At 31.0% G+C, this 14,739-nt stretch overlaps 2 protein-coding genes across 2 annotated transcripts in view; both read right to left on the bottom strand.

The window, feature by feature from the left end:
• Positions 1 to 218: 218 nt before the first annotated feature.
• On the bottom strand, positions 219 to 5,175 carry LOC145319754 (demethylmenaquinone methyltransferase-like). The gene is made up of 10 exons (XM_080162092.1): positions 5,085 to 5,175; positions 4,614 to 4,668; positions 3,060 to 3,121; positions 2,699 to 2,825; positions 2,240 to 2,383; positions 1,776 to 1,904; positions 1,303 to 1,371; positions 1,000 to 1,071; positions 833 to 894; positions 219 to 697 (listed from the first exon to the last, which is right to left on the bottom strand). Exons 1-10 carry the CDS (start codon positions 5,147 to 5,149, stop codon positions 613 to 615), a joined length of 870 nt encoding a protein of 289 aa, XP_080018218.1. The 5' UTR covers positions 5,150 to 5,175; the 3' UTR covers positions 219 to 612.
• Positions 5,176 to 7,809: 2,634 nt separating this feature from the next.
• LOC145319744 (uncharacterized) overlaps positions 7,810 to 14,739 on the bottom strand; it is a 41,797-nt gene continuing 34,867 nt past the window's right edge. Inside the window, exons 8-10 of the mRNA XM_080162081.1 lie at positions 14,375 to 14,457; positions 13,513 to 13,607; positions 7,810 to 9,086 (exon numbers count right to left, since the gene is read on the bottom strand). Coding sequence (XP_080018207.1) covers positions 8,990 to 9,086; positions 13,513 to 13,607; positions 14,375 to 14,457 — 275 coding nt within the window. The 3' untranslated portion in view covers positions 7,810 to 8,989. The remainder of the gene's footprint in view (positions 9,087 to 13,512; positions 13,608 to 14,374; positions 14,458 to 14,739) is intronic.

The raw sequence follows: 14,739 nt of genomic DNA, 5'->3' as shown, positions 1-14,739 counted from the left end.
CGAACCTAAGTATAGAAAAGCCTCACTTTAAAAAAAATGTTTCCTGTTTTTGTTGTTATTTGCAAGCTGGTAAAGTTGCACATTTTTAGAGATGGCAATTTAAAGTTGCGCAACCTTTTCTTGTCAATTAATCTTATTAAATAAATATGTACATGCTATATTATTATTTACCAAAATTACACTTGAAACCAAGCAATAATGATAAAAAGTAGAATATATTTACTTTTAAATATTTATTCAAATCATTAAATCGGAGATTTTCCTTAATATAAGGTAATTTAACAAGAGGTAGTAGTAAAATTAAATTCCAAATATAAAAATTTATTAACCAATCACATAATCTTTAGAGAGGGGGAGAACAATGGAAATATTAATCTTGAACCCTTTCTAACTCCCGTTAATATAAGAAGAAATTAGGGTATATTAGTTTAATCATCTATTGTTCCATCCCTCAATCCTTTGCAATGATAAACATCACAGTTCAACAATTAATAGAGAGGGCAAAATCTAAAAATATTAGATTTTCTAAGAGAAATTATCTATAATTACTTTATTTTAGTTTTGCACTCTATAACAATAATAAACTAATACTGATCAATTTATTTTGATTAATTACAATTTTCTCATAACATAGGTATAACCGGCATCCTCAAACAGCATGTTGTCTAATTTCTTTACTGGCTTGATTTCCTCCCATCTGAAATTATTATATTTTCTAAAGTTTTTAGTCATAATTGTATAAAAAATTAATGGGAAATTTAAATAAATTTTTTTGGGTGTTATTTATCGTGAAAAATTATTAATAAACTTAAGTTGTGATGACAATACTTACTTCTTATCAGCAATCAATTGCTTATAGATAACATCATAGGTCTTGAAAAAGTCATTAAATCCCTGAAATCAAAAAAAGTGTATTATATGTATAATGTATATGAGAATTACTTTATTTTGTTATAATTTTTAATAGTTTTTTTTCACATATTTACAAAAAATATTAACCTCATAACCATCAGCAATATTCCATGAGATGATTCCTCCAGGTTTGGTTATTCTCAATAATTCTGTGAATGCCTAAAAAGTTTTTATTTATCCTTATGTAAGTGTGTCAGTACTAAAGAATCCAAACATAGGTCCTGGGAAGGTTTATAATCATTTTGGGGGAGCGTACCACCACCCTCCGAAGAGAAATCGCCCCTAGAAAAAAATATCCAACCCCAGGGAGTCCTCTAGTGAAGAATATAGCAAGAACTAACAAGTAAAACATTCTATAACAAGGAAAGTCATGTTCAAATGAGTATATACCTGGGGAACAATACTGCCAGGGAACATACCAGCACTGCAAAGTAGAACATCATAGGTGTTGTCTGCAATCTAATAAATAAACATCATATTGAATAACCTATATTTCTAACCATATGTTTGAACAATAGATTTAATATCCATGATGGTCGCTATAATCTGTCCAACTGTAAAAGATAATTTTTAGTAGACAAAGAGATTGGTTTTATTAATTAAGTCAAAAATAATTCAATGTCATAACATGAGTTACAACCTTATCGTATAGCTTCCATTAAAAAGACTTCATCCTAAGAAAACTAATGGTTCCTAGCTGACTTATTATACAGAAGAAATTTGTACACTATGTAACCCATATTGCGGTAACATGAACCCTACACTATGTTTTTATTGGGCAAATAAAGGGATTAACCATCTTGACTTTTTACATTTGACATTTCAAATTGGAAAAAATATATTTTGTATGAAAAAAAACTTACAGGTGTCTTTTCATCTGGAGAAACATAACAGCAGAAGGTTTTCTGGTAGAGTTTCTTTGCCATGGCAGCATCCAACAATCCTTGGGAGGGATCCAAACCATCAATGTTTGTGTACCCAAGGTCTTTCAACTAATAAATATTATTTATTAAATTTTTAATAAATTCCATATTTCAATCTTTTATGTTTCAATGAGAAAATACTGTAGTGAAAATAACAATATAATGTAATAAAATTGTAATTTAAATAAACATTATAACTCTTGATTGTTGGAGTTGTGGTATTGAAATAAGTTTAAAAGTAAGAGTCATGGTCTATAATCTTTTACAAGTGGTAACAGCAAAGGATCATGAAAGATTACTTTTGTATTAAAATAAATAGGTCACAATGTCTGGTAAAAAGTAATGTTTGTAATAATAAACTTTAAGTACATTAAACTAATTTTCTGAAAATTCTTAAAGCTTACAATGAAGGCAACATTGCCAGGACCACAGGCAACGTCCAAGATTTTTGTTTGTTTATCCTGGCCCAGGGTAAGGAATTCTTCAACTAAAGTTTCAGGATATCTGTATCCCATAATCTCCTTGCAGGCATTGAAGTCCTCCAGGTACTAAAATTATCAATAATATGTTGATTACAATTTTAGTTCTTAATCAAGTAAAAAAGTGAAATAGTATTATAGATTAACATTGAGATAATCATTGGTTTGTAGAGTACTTTAATTAATCTCATAAGATTATATTATCTCTGTAGGGTGTTGGACCAAAAAATGCTCAAAATATATGTTGAAAAGTAGATTTAATTACCCAATGAAAAAGTTTTGATGACGCAAATAACAGCTGAGGAAATCATATTTCCCCATGTATGTTCCTGACAGAAATTTTGAATTCTTCGCTTTGTTACAAATTGAAGCATTTTTACTTACTGTAGGCCAGTGGTCAAATAGCTTAGTTCTGTAAGCAGTGTTTGTGGTTGAACCAAAAATGTACATCATCATAAAGTTCTGAATATTGTACTGCTTTCCACCATTCTCCAATTGGTCAATGTAGTTTCTACAAGTAATATTAAATGAATGTTATATTATTGAAATCAGACTTGGATTATATTATTGAAATTGGGATATTTGTTACACTAGTCCTCAAAGTTTTATAATAATGTTTTCTTATCCATTTGCTTAACTTATATGACATTTATTCAATGTTGGTTGGTTCATTAAGTTAAGTGTCCAAAATTTTCAACAACTTATTGTTATCTAAAGAAGGGGTGATTTTTTGTATCATCATTACCTGCAAATTCTTTCCATCTTTCTAATCATAGGAATATTTACTTCAATATCAGATTCAGCATTCTAAAAGTAACCATTATTCTATATTTTTTTTATGTTAAATATTTTTTATTTATTTTACAATAAAAGTACACTGTTAAAAAAATTTTTTTTTTTTAGCAACAGATAATACTATATATTCTTCACATTAATGTATAGTATCAATCCGTACATTATAGGAAAAAAACCTCATTACGATACAAGGAAGTTTTCAATACTGCATTGGGTATTAGATATTGTACTGTCGAGTAACATGTAGTACTAAATAATGTATTTGTCTGTAGAGTATTATCCAATACGCTCTTGGGAATAAAATTCAATATGGTAGAAGTAAGTTTTTAATACTCTCCTTTGCAATTTTTGATATCCTCTATCATAATTTTTGATACGCTGTACAGTATGAAACTGTTTTACTTTGAATGAAAGATCAGTTTATAATATATGGTTATTATATGTACATATACATTTTGTTATATCAACAAACATACCAAGCAGAGCAATAAAACATTAATTTAAATGTAAATTTAGTAAAAAAATGACTTTAAAGATGTTTAGGACTAAACATGATCCTTAAAAATAAAAACTATGGTCAGTCATAATTACAAAAATTAAAACTATAAATGTGAGCATAATTAGTAACTTTTCATCTTTGTCTAAAACAACCAAGCAGAAACACTTCCATGAGAGGTATGCACCAATGGTGTCTGTTTCAATTATTCTTTACAGTACAGATTTGTACCCTAGAACGTATGAATAGTTACTATCTTAATAAACCATTCTCTTGCGTATTGTCTGATACGCTACAGCGTATGAAATAGTACTAAATTAAAAAACTTTTCTACAGCGTATTTTCCAGTACACTAGAGTCTATCAAATAGTACTATTTTAATAAACATTTCTGTATCGTATTTTCCAGTATTCTAGACCGTATCAATCGATACTAAAAAAATGTATGGGTTCTGTATAGTAATAATTATTGTGTTATATAGTATTACATAGTGTTATATATTAATTATATAGTTGTAGCGTACTTATGGTTCCAATACTCTCCAGAGTATCAATTGATACTAAATAAAAAAATTATTTTTAACAGTGTATAAATGTATTAATAAATGTGTCGTCAATTTAGCCTGCTAATATGCAGGGAAAAGGGAATGATATACTGACAAACAATTCTGAAGGAAAATTTCCTCACAACCCCCTTCCTCTTTTCCTCCCCTTCTTATCCACCCCTCTTCAGTTATATAAAAAAAAACAAGATATACACCCAGCTAACTTCCAAAGGTTTCGTGATTTTTTTGTGGAATTGATTGTTACAATAGCCAGGCCTGGCTAATATGGACCTCATTTTTTGGTCAATTTCTTTATCCAGTAGGAGGGGAGGGGATGAGTAATAGGGGTGTAAGGGAGTATTGTTATTTTAGCCAGCTGCGAATATCCATTATAAGAATACATGAAAATTTGGTGCAACATCCAAGTAATAATGTATCGATTGTATAAAATTAATTATTCTTACCTTGGCTGAAGAACTATTTCTGACAGAGGAGGTAGAACTGGCGGAACCGACAACTCTGTAAATAATTACTATATGAATATAATATTTTTAATAGTTTCTAAAATTATAAATTTTAAGTACTTTGATGAAAAAAGGTTTAAAAATCATGTACTACTTTTGCTAGGTCACATTTTCAAAGACGAATTCAAATAAGATTAGGAATTCTATGTAAAAAGATTATAGACAATAAATTTTAAGAATCTTCAATAATGTAATAAACAAAATTGAAATTCTCCTAAAGATTAGAATTATTTGTGGAAAAGTTTTACACTTCTAGTTTAAACCAACCAATCAATGTCTTATAAAAATAATTCAAAGAATAAGAAATTAAATGTATAAAATTTAGGGGGCAATTATAATTTACAGTCCAACCTCACCCCCCCCCCCCTTCCCTCGGTGTACAAAACTTCCTTGCCTTGTAAAACTGCCTACCTTGTTGATTCCAGAAGTTGTCTGGTCAAAGCCAGAGTCCTTGATCTGATTACTGTTGTGGCCATTTTTATCTTTAAAGGTTTTGGGAATAAATTCTACAAATATGTAAAATAAAACAAAGATGATAAAATCCATGTAAGTGAAGCTCATATAATCAGAATGTCAGACAGTCGAACATTAACAAATGTAAAGTAACAGCGCATTCAATATTTAAAACTATTAAAAAATATGAACAGAATTCTGTACAAATATATCCAAAAATTATTTAAATACAAGATGTTTAACATGGACATACTTACATTTTAAGACTTTAATTTAGAATAGTTACACTTCAATTCTAAAGTACAATCCATAAAATAACCTCTGAAGAAAACTGAAAGTACAAATATCAAAAGTGAAACTTATGTTTGGGTTTGCAATATCATAAATATCAAGGCATTCAAGAATCAAATTTTTTTTATTCTTATGACTTATTTAGTAAATAATTTTATAAAGCTTATATAAATGTATCACTTGGACCGCACTCAGAATTAAATTCAAGCATGTTAACATTTGCTTTAACACATAAAGTTTGTAGGCCTGTAGGGAGATAAATCTTATAATACAGGTTTTATTGGAGGGGATACGAATTAAACAACTTATTATAGTATCGTGTACTTTTATACAAATTAAATAATCTATTAAGAGGTTATGGAAGGATGGGAGGGAGGGCATATTGGAATGTAAATTATACTTATTTTATAAAAACATTATCTCATTCGTTAGCAAAAAATTAAAGAGGGCTTTTATTACATCTTGATTGGGTTGTACAAACTAGCAGTGTTTCAACTTTTCCACAAAAGATTTTTTTACGGAGAGGGTATTTTTATTTATCATAATTTGGATTGTTCATCAATTTATCGTCAATTGGCTTTTGTCTTAAGATTACTGAGTTTTAGACAGTAGACCGTGGTCACAAAAAAAGTATATCATTTCCATCAATTCATAAGGAGTTTTGTCTCATACAATTGTCCAATTAAGAAGTATTGTATCGACAGACTCTTGCAGATTTAGGATTAAGAAGTAAAGGGCGTTATCCTCTTAGAACAACTATTTTAGGTTAGGTTAGGTTTTAGGCTAGGGAGCCGAGCGCTGCGGCTAGGCAGGCAAGGGGGCCGAGCGCTGCGGCTAGGCAGGCTAGGGAGCCGAGCGCTGCGGCTAGGCAGGTTAGGGAGCCGAGCGCTGCGGCCAAAAGTTAATAGCTCCCTGTCGGGGGGGGGGGGGGGGGGGTTACTCAAATTTTCAATATTGAAAAAAAAATTCTAAGAGGATAATACCGTAAAGAAGCTATGGCTGACATATTATTAGCATGCAATTATTTTAATGCTTTAATTTTGATATCATTTTGTCCCGATAGGACAAAATCACCTTTTTGTAACCCCACTGCACTGGTTTCCTCAAACCGGGCGGGGGTAGGAAAATAGTCGGTAGGAATCATTCCACAATTAAAAAAATCACGAGGTTAATTATGGAAAAGTTTTTGTCAACCCGGCTTTCTTATCATCTTATCGCGCTTATTTCAATTTGACCATGGGAAGGAGTATTAAGTTTAAGGTTAAGAATTAAGAGAATAATACTTGAAGATTGTGAGTTATAATGATTTCACTAGGGGTTGCGTGAAGCGAACACGAAAATATAGTCACGCACCCCAATTAAATATAAGGGGGTTGTAAATATTTATGGAAGTGTAGACCTTTGACAATTGGAGTGCAGGGAGGTGTTGGGGGGAGAGGGTGTATCCAACCCCCTTAATATTCAATGCTGATACATAATGTTTTATAAAAGTGTTCTACAATGCGTTGGCTTTAAACTATTTAATTTTTGATTGGTTGGTTCAAGCTAAAAGTATCCAAACTTTGCAACCAAAAATTTCAATCTACAGAAGGGGTAACTTTGTCAATGATGTGGAACGTAATATCAATTTATCATCCATTGTCTTTTACCTCAAGATCCTTGGTCATAATAAAATCTAATAAGCTATACAAGATGACATACTTAAGGATTATTTACAATGTCAAAAAAGAGCTTGCTATACATTAATCAATCATTATCTTATGAACACAATAGTCCTTGTTTTTTTCTAAACCGTGCGTCGGAGTATATAATATTTTGTAACTTTTATTTGATATTCTTTGTTCAGATAACATTTTTGCTTTTGTATATAAAATCAGTTTTTTGAAGTGTTATGTAATCACTACAGTGCAGGCTTAACCCATAGCTTACAGCCAAGAAATCCCATGTCATTAAGCCTTTACCAAACCCTAGAGCAACTTCCCCTGTAATATAGTTGACCTACAAGTAAAGCCGCTTATTCTATCTTAGACTACATACGGAAAAAATATGCAGCATTAGCCACTAACTGGGACATTTGAAGACGAAAAATTAATCTAAATTAATTAAATCGCTAACCACTGAACCGATCGGGTTCTCCTTAACAGGGTATCTTCTCATAGGTCCCGGATAGGTTTACAACTATTTTGGGGGAGGGTACCGCCACCCTCCCAAGAGAAATAAAAAAAATCGAAAAAATTAAATATTAGAGAGACTTGAACGAAACTTAAAGAGATATCGTAGAATTTGAAAGCAATAAAGAGGTATCGTAGAGACTTGAACGAAAAAACATTTAAAGTGCCACTAGAGGCCTCTAAAGGCGTAGCCGCTAGTCCTAAATAAATTGATAAACTAATTATACATTCATATTTATTACAATAATAACGAAGGAAAATTTTTGTACATTTTAAATGAAGTTTTACATAAAAAATATACAATAGGTATTTAATTAAAACTTAAATTTCATAATTAATATACATAACTACCAAAGAAGAAAATAATTTAATATTAACCCGTTTATAATGTGAAAAAGATTTTGGAGAAAAAAATAATTATAATTTAATTTTACCTAATTTTATCTAATTTATCTATAAGTAATAGATGCAATGAATTGGCAGTAATGAATGGATGAAGATAATTTACAGATCGAAGGGTAGCTCCACGAAAAGGGTTCATGTCCTGTATAGTTTTTAAAAGCGAAGCTTTTCAATAATTAGGGTTGGTCCGTCCGTACGTCACAGTTATTAATATATATATGTGAGTTAAAAGGGAATGTGATTCTGACAAACAATTTTAATTTAAAATGTCCCCACAAGCCCCATCCCTTTTCCTCCCCCTTCTTACCAACTCCCCTTCAGTTCAATGAAAAAACAAGTTTTACGCCAACAAAATATTTAATTTTAAGCAATTTCAAATGGAATTCTTGACTGTAAAATAATATTCTAAAATTCAACATAAAATGTAATTTTAACAATTAAAAAATTATTCTATAATTATCATTCATCTGAGTTATATTTAAAGTAATGAAAAACACTTTCAAACAGCTTAATTTGATAAAAAAAAAAACAATATAGAACTACCCTTTAATTAAAAGCAGGCATTTGTTTCCTATAAATGTAATATTTGTATTATATGAAACATGTTACAATATTCTATTTTTGGCATAAATAGTTTTATAACTTTTAATTTAAACTATTGAATTTCATATTACAGGTTTTGGATAAAAATATCTTTTTATATTTTTCCTTAAATTTAATTAATTAATTAAAGCATTCATTGCTTTTCCTAATTTCTTATTAAGTCTTTTATTTTTTATTTTTTATATTTTATAACTTCTTAATCACTTTAAATTTTCACAATTTTTAAGGCAATATATATATTTGGTTTATGTCTTTCTTATTTGGTTTCTGTTGATATTAATGAATATTTTCTTTGGTATTATTTTGCTATTGTCATTTTTCTTCTTTGGTTTTTATATTTTCGAGATAATTTCATCAAATTTTTCTAATTTTAAATTTGTTGAAATTGTGCCAGTTTCATCCGAACTCACAGACATAGTTCTGTTTGAGGGTGCACATCTTATTTTTCCACGAGAAATCTGGGTAACAGAAGTCAACACACGAGGCTCGAGACCTGAAAATAAATAAACGATTTTAAGATTAACATTAAAGAAATTATCTTAGGCCAAATTAAAAATTAAATAATGGGCCTGTTTAAGATTTAAGAAACACCAATTCCTAGTTTTGCCTAAAAATTTTTAAATTATTTGGCCCTATGATTAGCAATTAAGATTTATTTATCTTTTTAGAGTTGAGCAATACAGCTCAAGACAGCATTTATAAACTATTCTCATATACTGTACAGGTCATTAATATAATAATTGAGGATCTCATTTTGCACAGACATAATGGCATATAATGTCGTGGTTATAGAGTAGATCCTAATAAAACAAGGATGACAACATCCATAAAAACGAAGCACTGAAATGGTAGGACAAACAGACATTAACACTTGTATAGTGTCAGAACTGAATAATCAGAAAATAAAGAGTCGAAGCGAAATTGTAAGTAATTTTTTTGAAAACTGCTTGACACAGGATAATGTTTATGGACATACTTAAATTTTTAGAACTTGATTTTAGAGTTGCTTCGCTTATAATATTGTACTTTGTTGTCCTAGGAATCAATATACCAAAAATCAGATCAATCGGATAATTAGATCAAATAAAAATTTGTTGTTAATAAAGTAAAAAAAATCAACATGTTTAAAATGGACATATGGACATTCTGGTAATGATTATAGAGTTGCTATGCTTTCTAAATCGTACCTAACTACTAAATTAACTACCATGCAAAGTTTGAAATCGATAGGACAATTCTTACATGCCTAAATTAACGAAAAAAGCTATCAGTTCCGGACGTTCGGACGGACCGTGTAATGATAGAAAAGCTTCGCTTTTAAAAAGTAACATTGAAATTGAAAGTTATAACTTTTAATGTTTCCTAACAAGGAGGTGGAAGGAGGTGAACAGAGGGGGGGGGGGATATAAATTGTTGATTCTGCGAAATAAAAATGGCAAAATTATATTTGTGCAAGGTGTGCCTTAGTCTCCGCGATTTTTTTCACATTATCATAAGCACCGTAAATTTTCATTACAAATTCCCCCTTTCACAATTTAAAACAGCAGGAAAGAAGGGAACATTTGAATACAAATTATACTGATACCCATGGTTTTTTTAACCTCTTAGTCTTAATCGTTAATATTACTTTTTTTTTGCATTTTTGTCTATTTGCGAAATCAAATGCACACCCATCTGCAAAAGGTTAGAAAGGTGCATTTAGTTTTGAGGATCAAGGGTATCATTCTAAAAAGCTACAAAAACTTTCGACTATAAGAGGCTATTATAGACAGAATTTTAGGTATAAGTAGTATAGTTATACTTATCTTTTAATATTAGTTAACTTATATTTTGGGAAGAAGACGGTGGCGTGCATGCAAATTTTCAAAGAGGATGTAAGCCTCGAAATGACAAAAAATGGCAGGCCCATTATATTTTACGGGGGGTCAACTACTCGCCTGCACAAGGAAATAATAAATCCATATTTTATATCATGTGCCTAAATCTCAATATTTTGTATTCTGTAGGTAAATAATCCTGTAGCTAGTTGCATTTTGCCCTAATGCAATTAATTGTTTTAAATATCCGTTTCATTGACCACTAATACAGACAGGTAATCAGAAATCTTAATCCATTTGGATCATATAATATGAATATTTGTAGTTTATTTTCAGGGATAAAAAAGGACAGGACAATAGGCGATAAATTGATGTACATCCCCAATGATGATACACAAAATAACCCCTTCTGTAGATTACAATAAGTAATTAAACCGTCTAGGCACTCAACTCAATGAACCAACCAATTAAAATAGAATAAAAGACCTTAAAGTTAAGCCAACAGAAAAGAAAACTTCATAAATAAAAATTTTGGGAGTAGTGCAATAAACAACCCAACGTCCCCTCCCTTCCTGTCTATTTTCCACTTTTCCAACCTTCATTTTGTTTTATAATTGAAAAAAATACCTTTCCTAAAGATCTAATTTAACACAAATTAAAATGACTGAATATCTTTCCCAATCTGTGAAACCAACTTTCAGTTTATATTATAGAGAAACATCAATACTTTGGGGTTATAACAAAGCAACCATTTTTTTAACCAAGTAAAGCAAAGATGCTGGAAGATTATAACTGCTTATTTTCATAAAGTTCTCTATTAGAGGATGGTTTGAAGTCCTCATACCCCACTTAGAAAATACCATAAAACTAGCCCATACCAAAAATCATTTTTTAAAATATGATTCTTATTCAAAAATAATTCTTTGTGATCTACTTTTTATTATAGTCAAATTACCTAATTTTGTTAAACTCATATAATGGAAAGTAATTAATTAAGTATAAATGGATTGTTTTTCATTAAACTTGTTAACAACAAATTTATCCGTTTTTTTAAGAACACTATCCCATTTTTGCATTGTTTTTGACACAGTTTTTCTTTTTTACCTCTCCCCCCCCCCCCCTAAATTTGGTTATGAAATACTCATTATTCAATTGATTCTATTTGAAACTTTTGCAATGTTACCAATGAATTTAGACAAAGTTTGGCAGTTAAAAACTACTGGAATTTGAAAAAGCTTATAAACGCCTTTAAAAAAAACAATATTATTGTTTGAAAATCATTAGGGGTGTTCATAATATAAACTAACCCCCTATAAAACCTTTAAGTAATGCAAATGATAGAGTTATGTGAATGGTTGTTTCAAAGACAGAATCAGAAAATCAAACTATACTTAACTATAATTTTTAAGTCACATATGTATTTAGTATAAGACATCCGTGGTACCTAACTATACCTAATCTAAAGATAACCCTATTATCCTTATCCCTGGTAATTGTGGTGTGTACTACTGTGGTATCTAACATTACCTAATCTAAAGTAACCCTATTATCCTTATCCCTGGTAATTGTGGTGTGTACTACTGTGGTATCTAACATTACCTAATCTAAAGTTAACCCTATTATCCTTATCCCTGGTATTAGTGGTGTGTACTACTAAGGTATCTAACATTACCTAATCTAAAGTTAACCCTATTATCCTTATCCCTAGTATTTATGGTGTGTACTACTATGGTATCTAACTATACCTAATCTAAAGATAACCCTATTATCCTTATCCCTAGTATTTGTGGTGTGTACTTCTATGGTATCTAACCTTACCTAATCTAAAGTTAACTCTATTATCCTTATCCCTAGTATTTGTGGTGTGTACTTCTATGGTATCTAACCTTACCTAATCTAAAGTTAACTCTATTATCCTTATCCCTAGTATTTGTGGTGTGTACTACTATGGTATCTAACCTTACCTAATCTAAAGATAATCCTATTATCCTTATCCCTAGTATTTATGGTGTGTACTACTATGGTATCTAACCTTACCTAATCTAAAGATAATCCTATTATCCTTATCCCTAGTATTTATGGTGTGTACTACTGTGGTATCTAACATTACCTGATCTAAAGTTAACCCTATTATCCTTATCCCTGGTAATTGTAGTGTGTACTACTGTGGTATCTAACCTTACCTAATCTAAAGTTAACCCTTTTATCCTTATCCCTAGTATTTGTGGTGTGTACTACTGTGGTATCTAACCTTACCTAATCTAAAGTTAACCCTATTATCGAAAATAACTTTGTGCCAGCCCTCCCCCCCCCCCCCATCTCCCCTCCCCTTCCAGATAAATTGCATAATTTTGTGGTATTTATGCCGCTACCACAAAACACAAAACTGCAATTCTTGATTCTTACAAATCACGAGAAACCACAGTACAAGGATTCATTCTTAAGGGAAATGAAATACCATTTTACATATATAAATAATACTTTAAAGAGATAGGTTAATTATAGATAGAAAAATATCTATTTTGATTTTTTTCTCAGAGGACTTTTAAGGCATAAGGGGTTGCGCAAACTTTAAACTCTCTTAATGAAACAAACCTTTAACTATGATCCTTTTCCGGGTATAGTCCCTTTCGTGGCAACGCTCCTTCGTTTTTTTCACAGTAAATTTTCTCCTATTTCTAGCCCCTGCGGGGCCAATTGTCTAACCCTGTGGGGCAATCACATAACCCAATATAACCTAACCTAAAAATACGACGAATCGCCCCTTAAGTGGCGTTGCCAAGAAAGGGACTATCCCCCCTTTTCCTTAAAAGCCTACTTCGTTAGGATTTTATTTTTATGATAATGATTAAGTGAATAAAGATAATAAAATAAAGTTCTCATTGTTCCAGTATGTCTTTGTAACTGATTAATGTCCTCTGGATTAAAACCGGTTCTCAGCTATAATGAAAGATAATGTATAATATCTTATTTCAGACTATTTTCCACAAATAAAAAAAAAATTGATTAGGATAGGTTTTCGGACCCTCAAAACTGGTTGTAAGCTTATAATATTCATTTTTGTATCGTCAGATAGCTGTCTATAATATGAATAACTATTACCTGTTTTTCGGATACCCAGACTCCCACTCTGTGAAGTATTGGCTCATTACAATATTTGATACATTCCATCTAAACGTCATGTCTGACATATCACTCTGAAATAGAAAATTTGTTAATGAAATTTTATAAAACATTATTTAATTAAATGGATATATTATTACTTGGATCTTACACCAGATTTTAATGTTCATAAAGATAAACTTGTAGAGGTCCAAAATAACAATTCCCCCTTCAAACCCTTTACCTCCCATGAATGAACGAAAGACCAATAAACATGGCAGATGTTAGCAAGTTAAATAGACGACAACTTTCCACGTGTAATAATATCTACGTCAACTACTCATAGGTTTTTAAATAGTTAATTTTAAAACATTTTCAAGAAACTTTTGTCAGCAGCATTTTTTTTTATCAATTTCCAGAAATGTTGCTCTAATTTTGTTTAATGGCTAAGGTGCACTGATTTTAATCAATTAAAGTTAAGCAATATCTGCCTAAAATGAAAATCTATCTGGTATCCTCCCACCCAGAAACAGACAGGACTATGTCCACCAGAAGTATAAATCCTACATGGCATCCTCCCACCCAGAAACAGGCAGGACTATGTCCACTAGAAGTATAAATCCTACCTGGTATCCTCCCACCCAGAAACAGACAGGACTATGTCCACCAGAAGTATAAATCAAACATGGCATCCACCTACCCAGAAACAGGCAGGACTATGTCCACCAGAAGTATAAATCCTACCTGGTATCCTCCCACCAAGAAACAGGCAGGACTATGTCCACCAGAAGTATAAATCCTACCTGGTATCCTCCCACCAAGAAACAGGCAGGACTATGTCCACCAGAAGTATAAATCCTACCTGGTATCCTCCCACCCAGAAACAGGCAGGACTATGTCCACCAGAAGTATAAAGGCCTACAACATCAGTCTGCTTATCAAAACCTGTAAATAAAACTATATTATTACAATATCTATTTGCACATTTTGAATTATACAATGTTTTTTATTATTAGGGGGGGGGGGGGTATTTTTGAAAGGGTGGACAAACCTTCCCCCTGAAGTGTTAAAATTCCTTCCCTGGACCTATGAGAAGCTTCACCCCCCCCCCTCCCTTTGCTACTGTTTTTGGTAAAATAGCTACTTAAAAAATTGGCATTCCAATTCTATAATGAAAACTGAACTTATGACTAACTTAAATCTACTAATTCTATTAATCATAAACTC

This window comes from Acartia tonsa, chromosome 1 (assembly GCF_053477335.1).
Source record: "Acartia tonsa isolate MP-2025a chromosome 1, ASM5347733v1, whole genome shotgun sequence".
Classification (NCBI taxonomy): Eukaryota; Metazoa; Arthropoda; class Copepoda; order Calanoida; family Acartiidae; genus Acartia; species Acartia tonsa.
This window is presented reverse-complemented; position numbering and strand designations above follow the sequence as displayed.

What these genes read in the sequence shown, in the direction of transcription:
- LOC145319754 (XM_080162092.1), bottom strand. Translation starts at nt 5,149, where the DNA reads ATGGCCACAACAGTAATCAGATCAAGGACTCTGGCTTTGACCAGACAA. An exon ending in CAACTTCTGGAATCAACAAG is followed by an intron (nt 4,669 to 5,084) that starts GTAGGCAGTTTT and finishes AATTATTTACAG; the next exon opens with AGTTGTCGGTTCCGCCAGTT. An exon ending in CTGGCAGTATTGTTCCCCAG is followed by an intron (nt 1,072 to 1,302) that starts GTATATACTCAT and finishes AAAACTTTTTAG; the next exon opens with GCATTCACAGAATTATTGAG.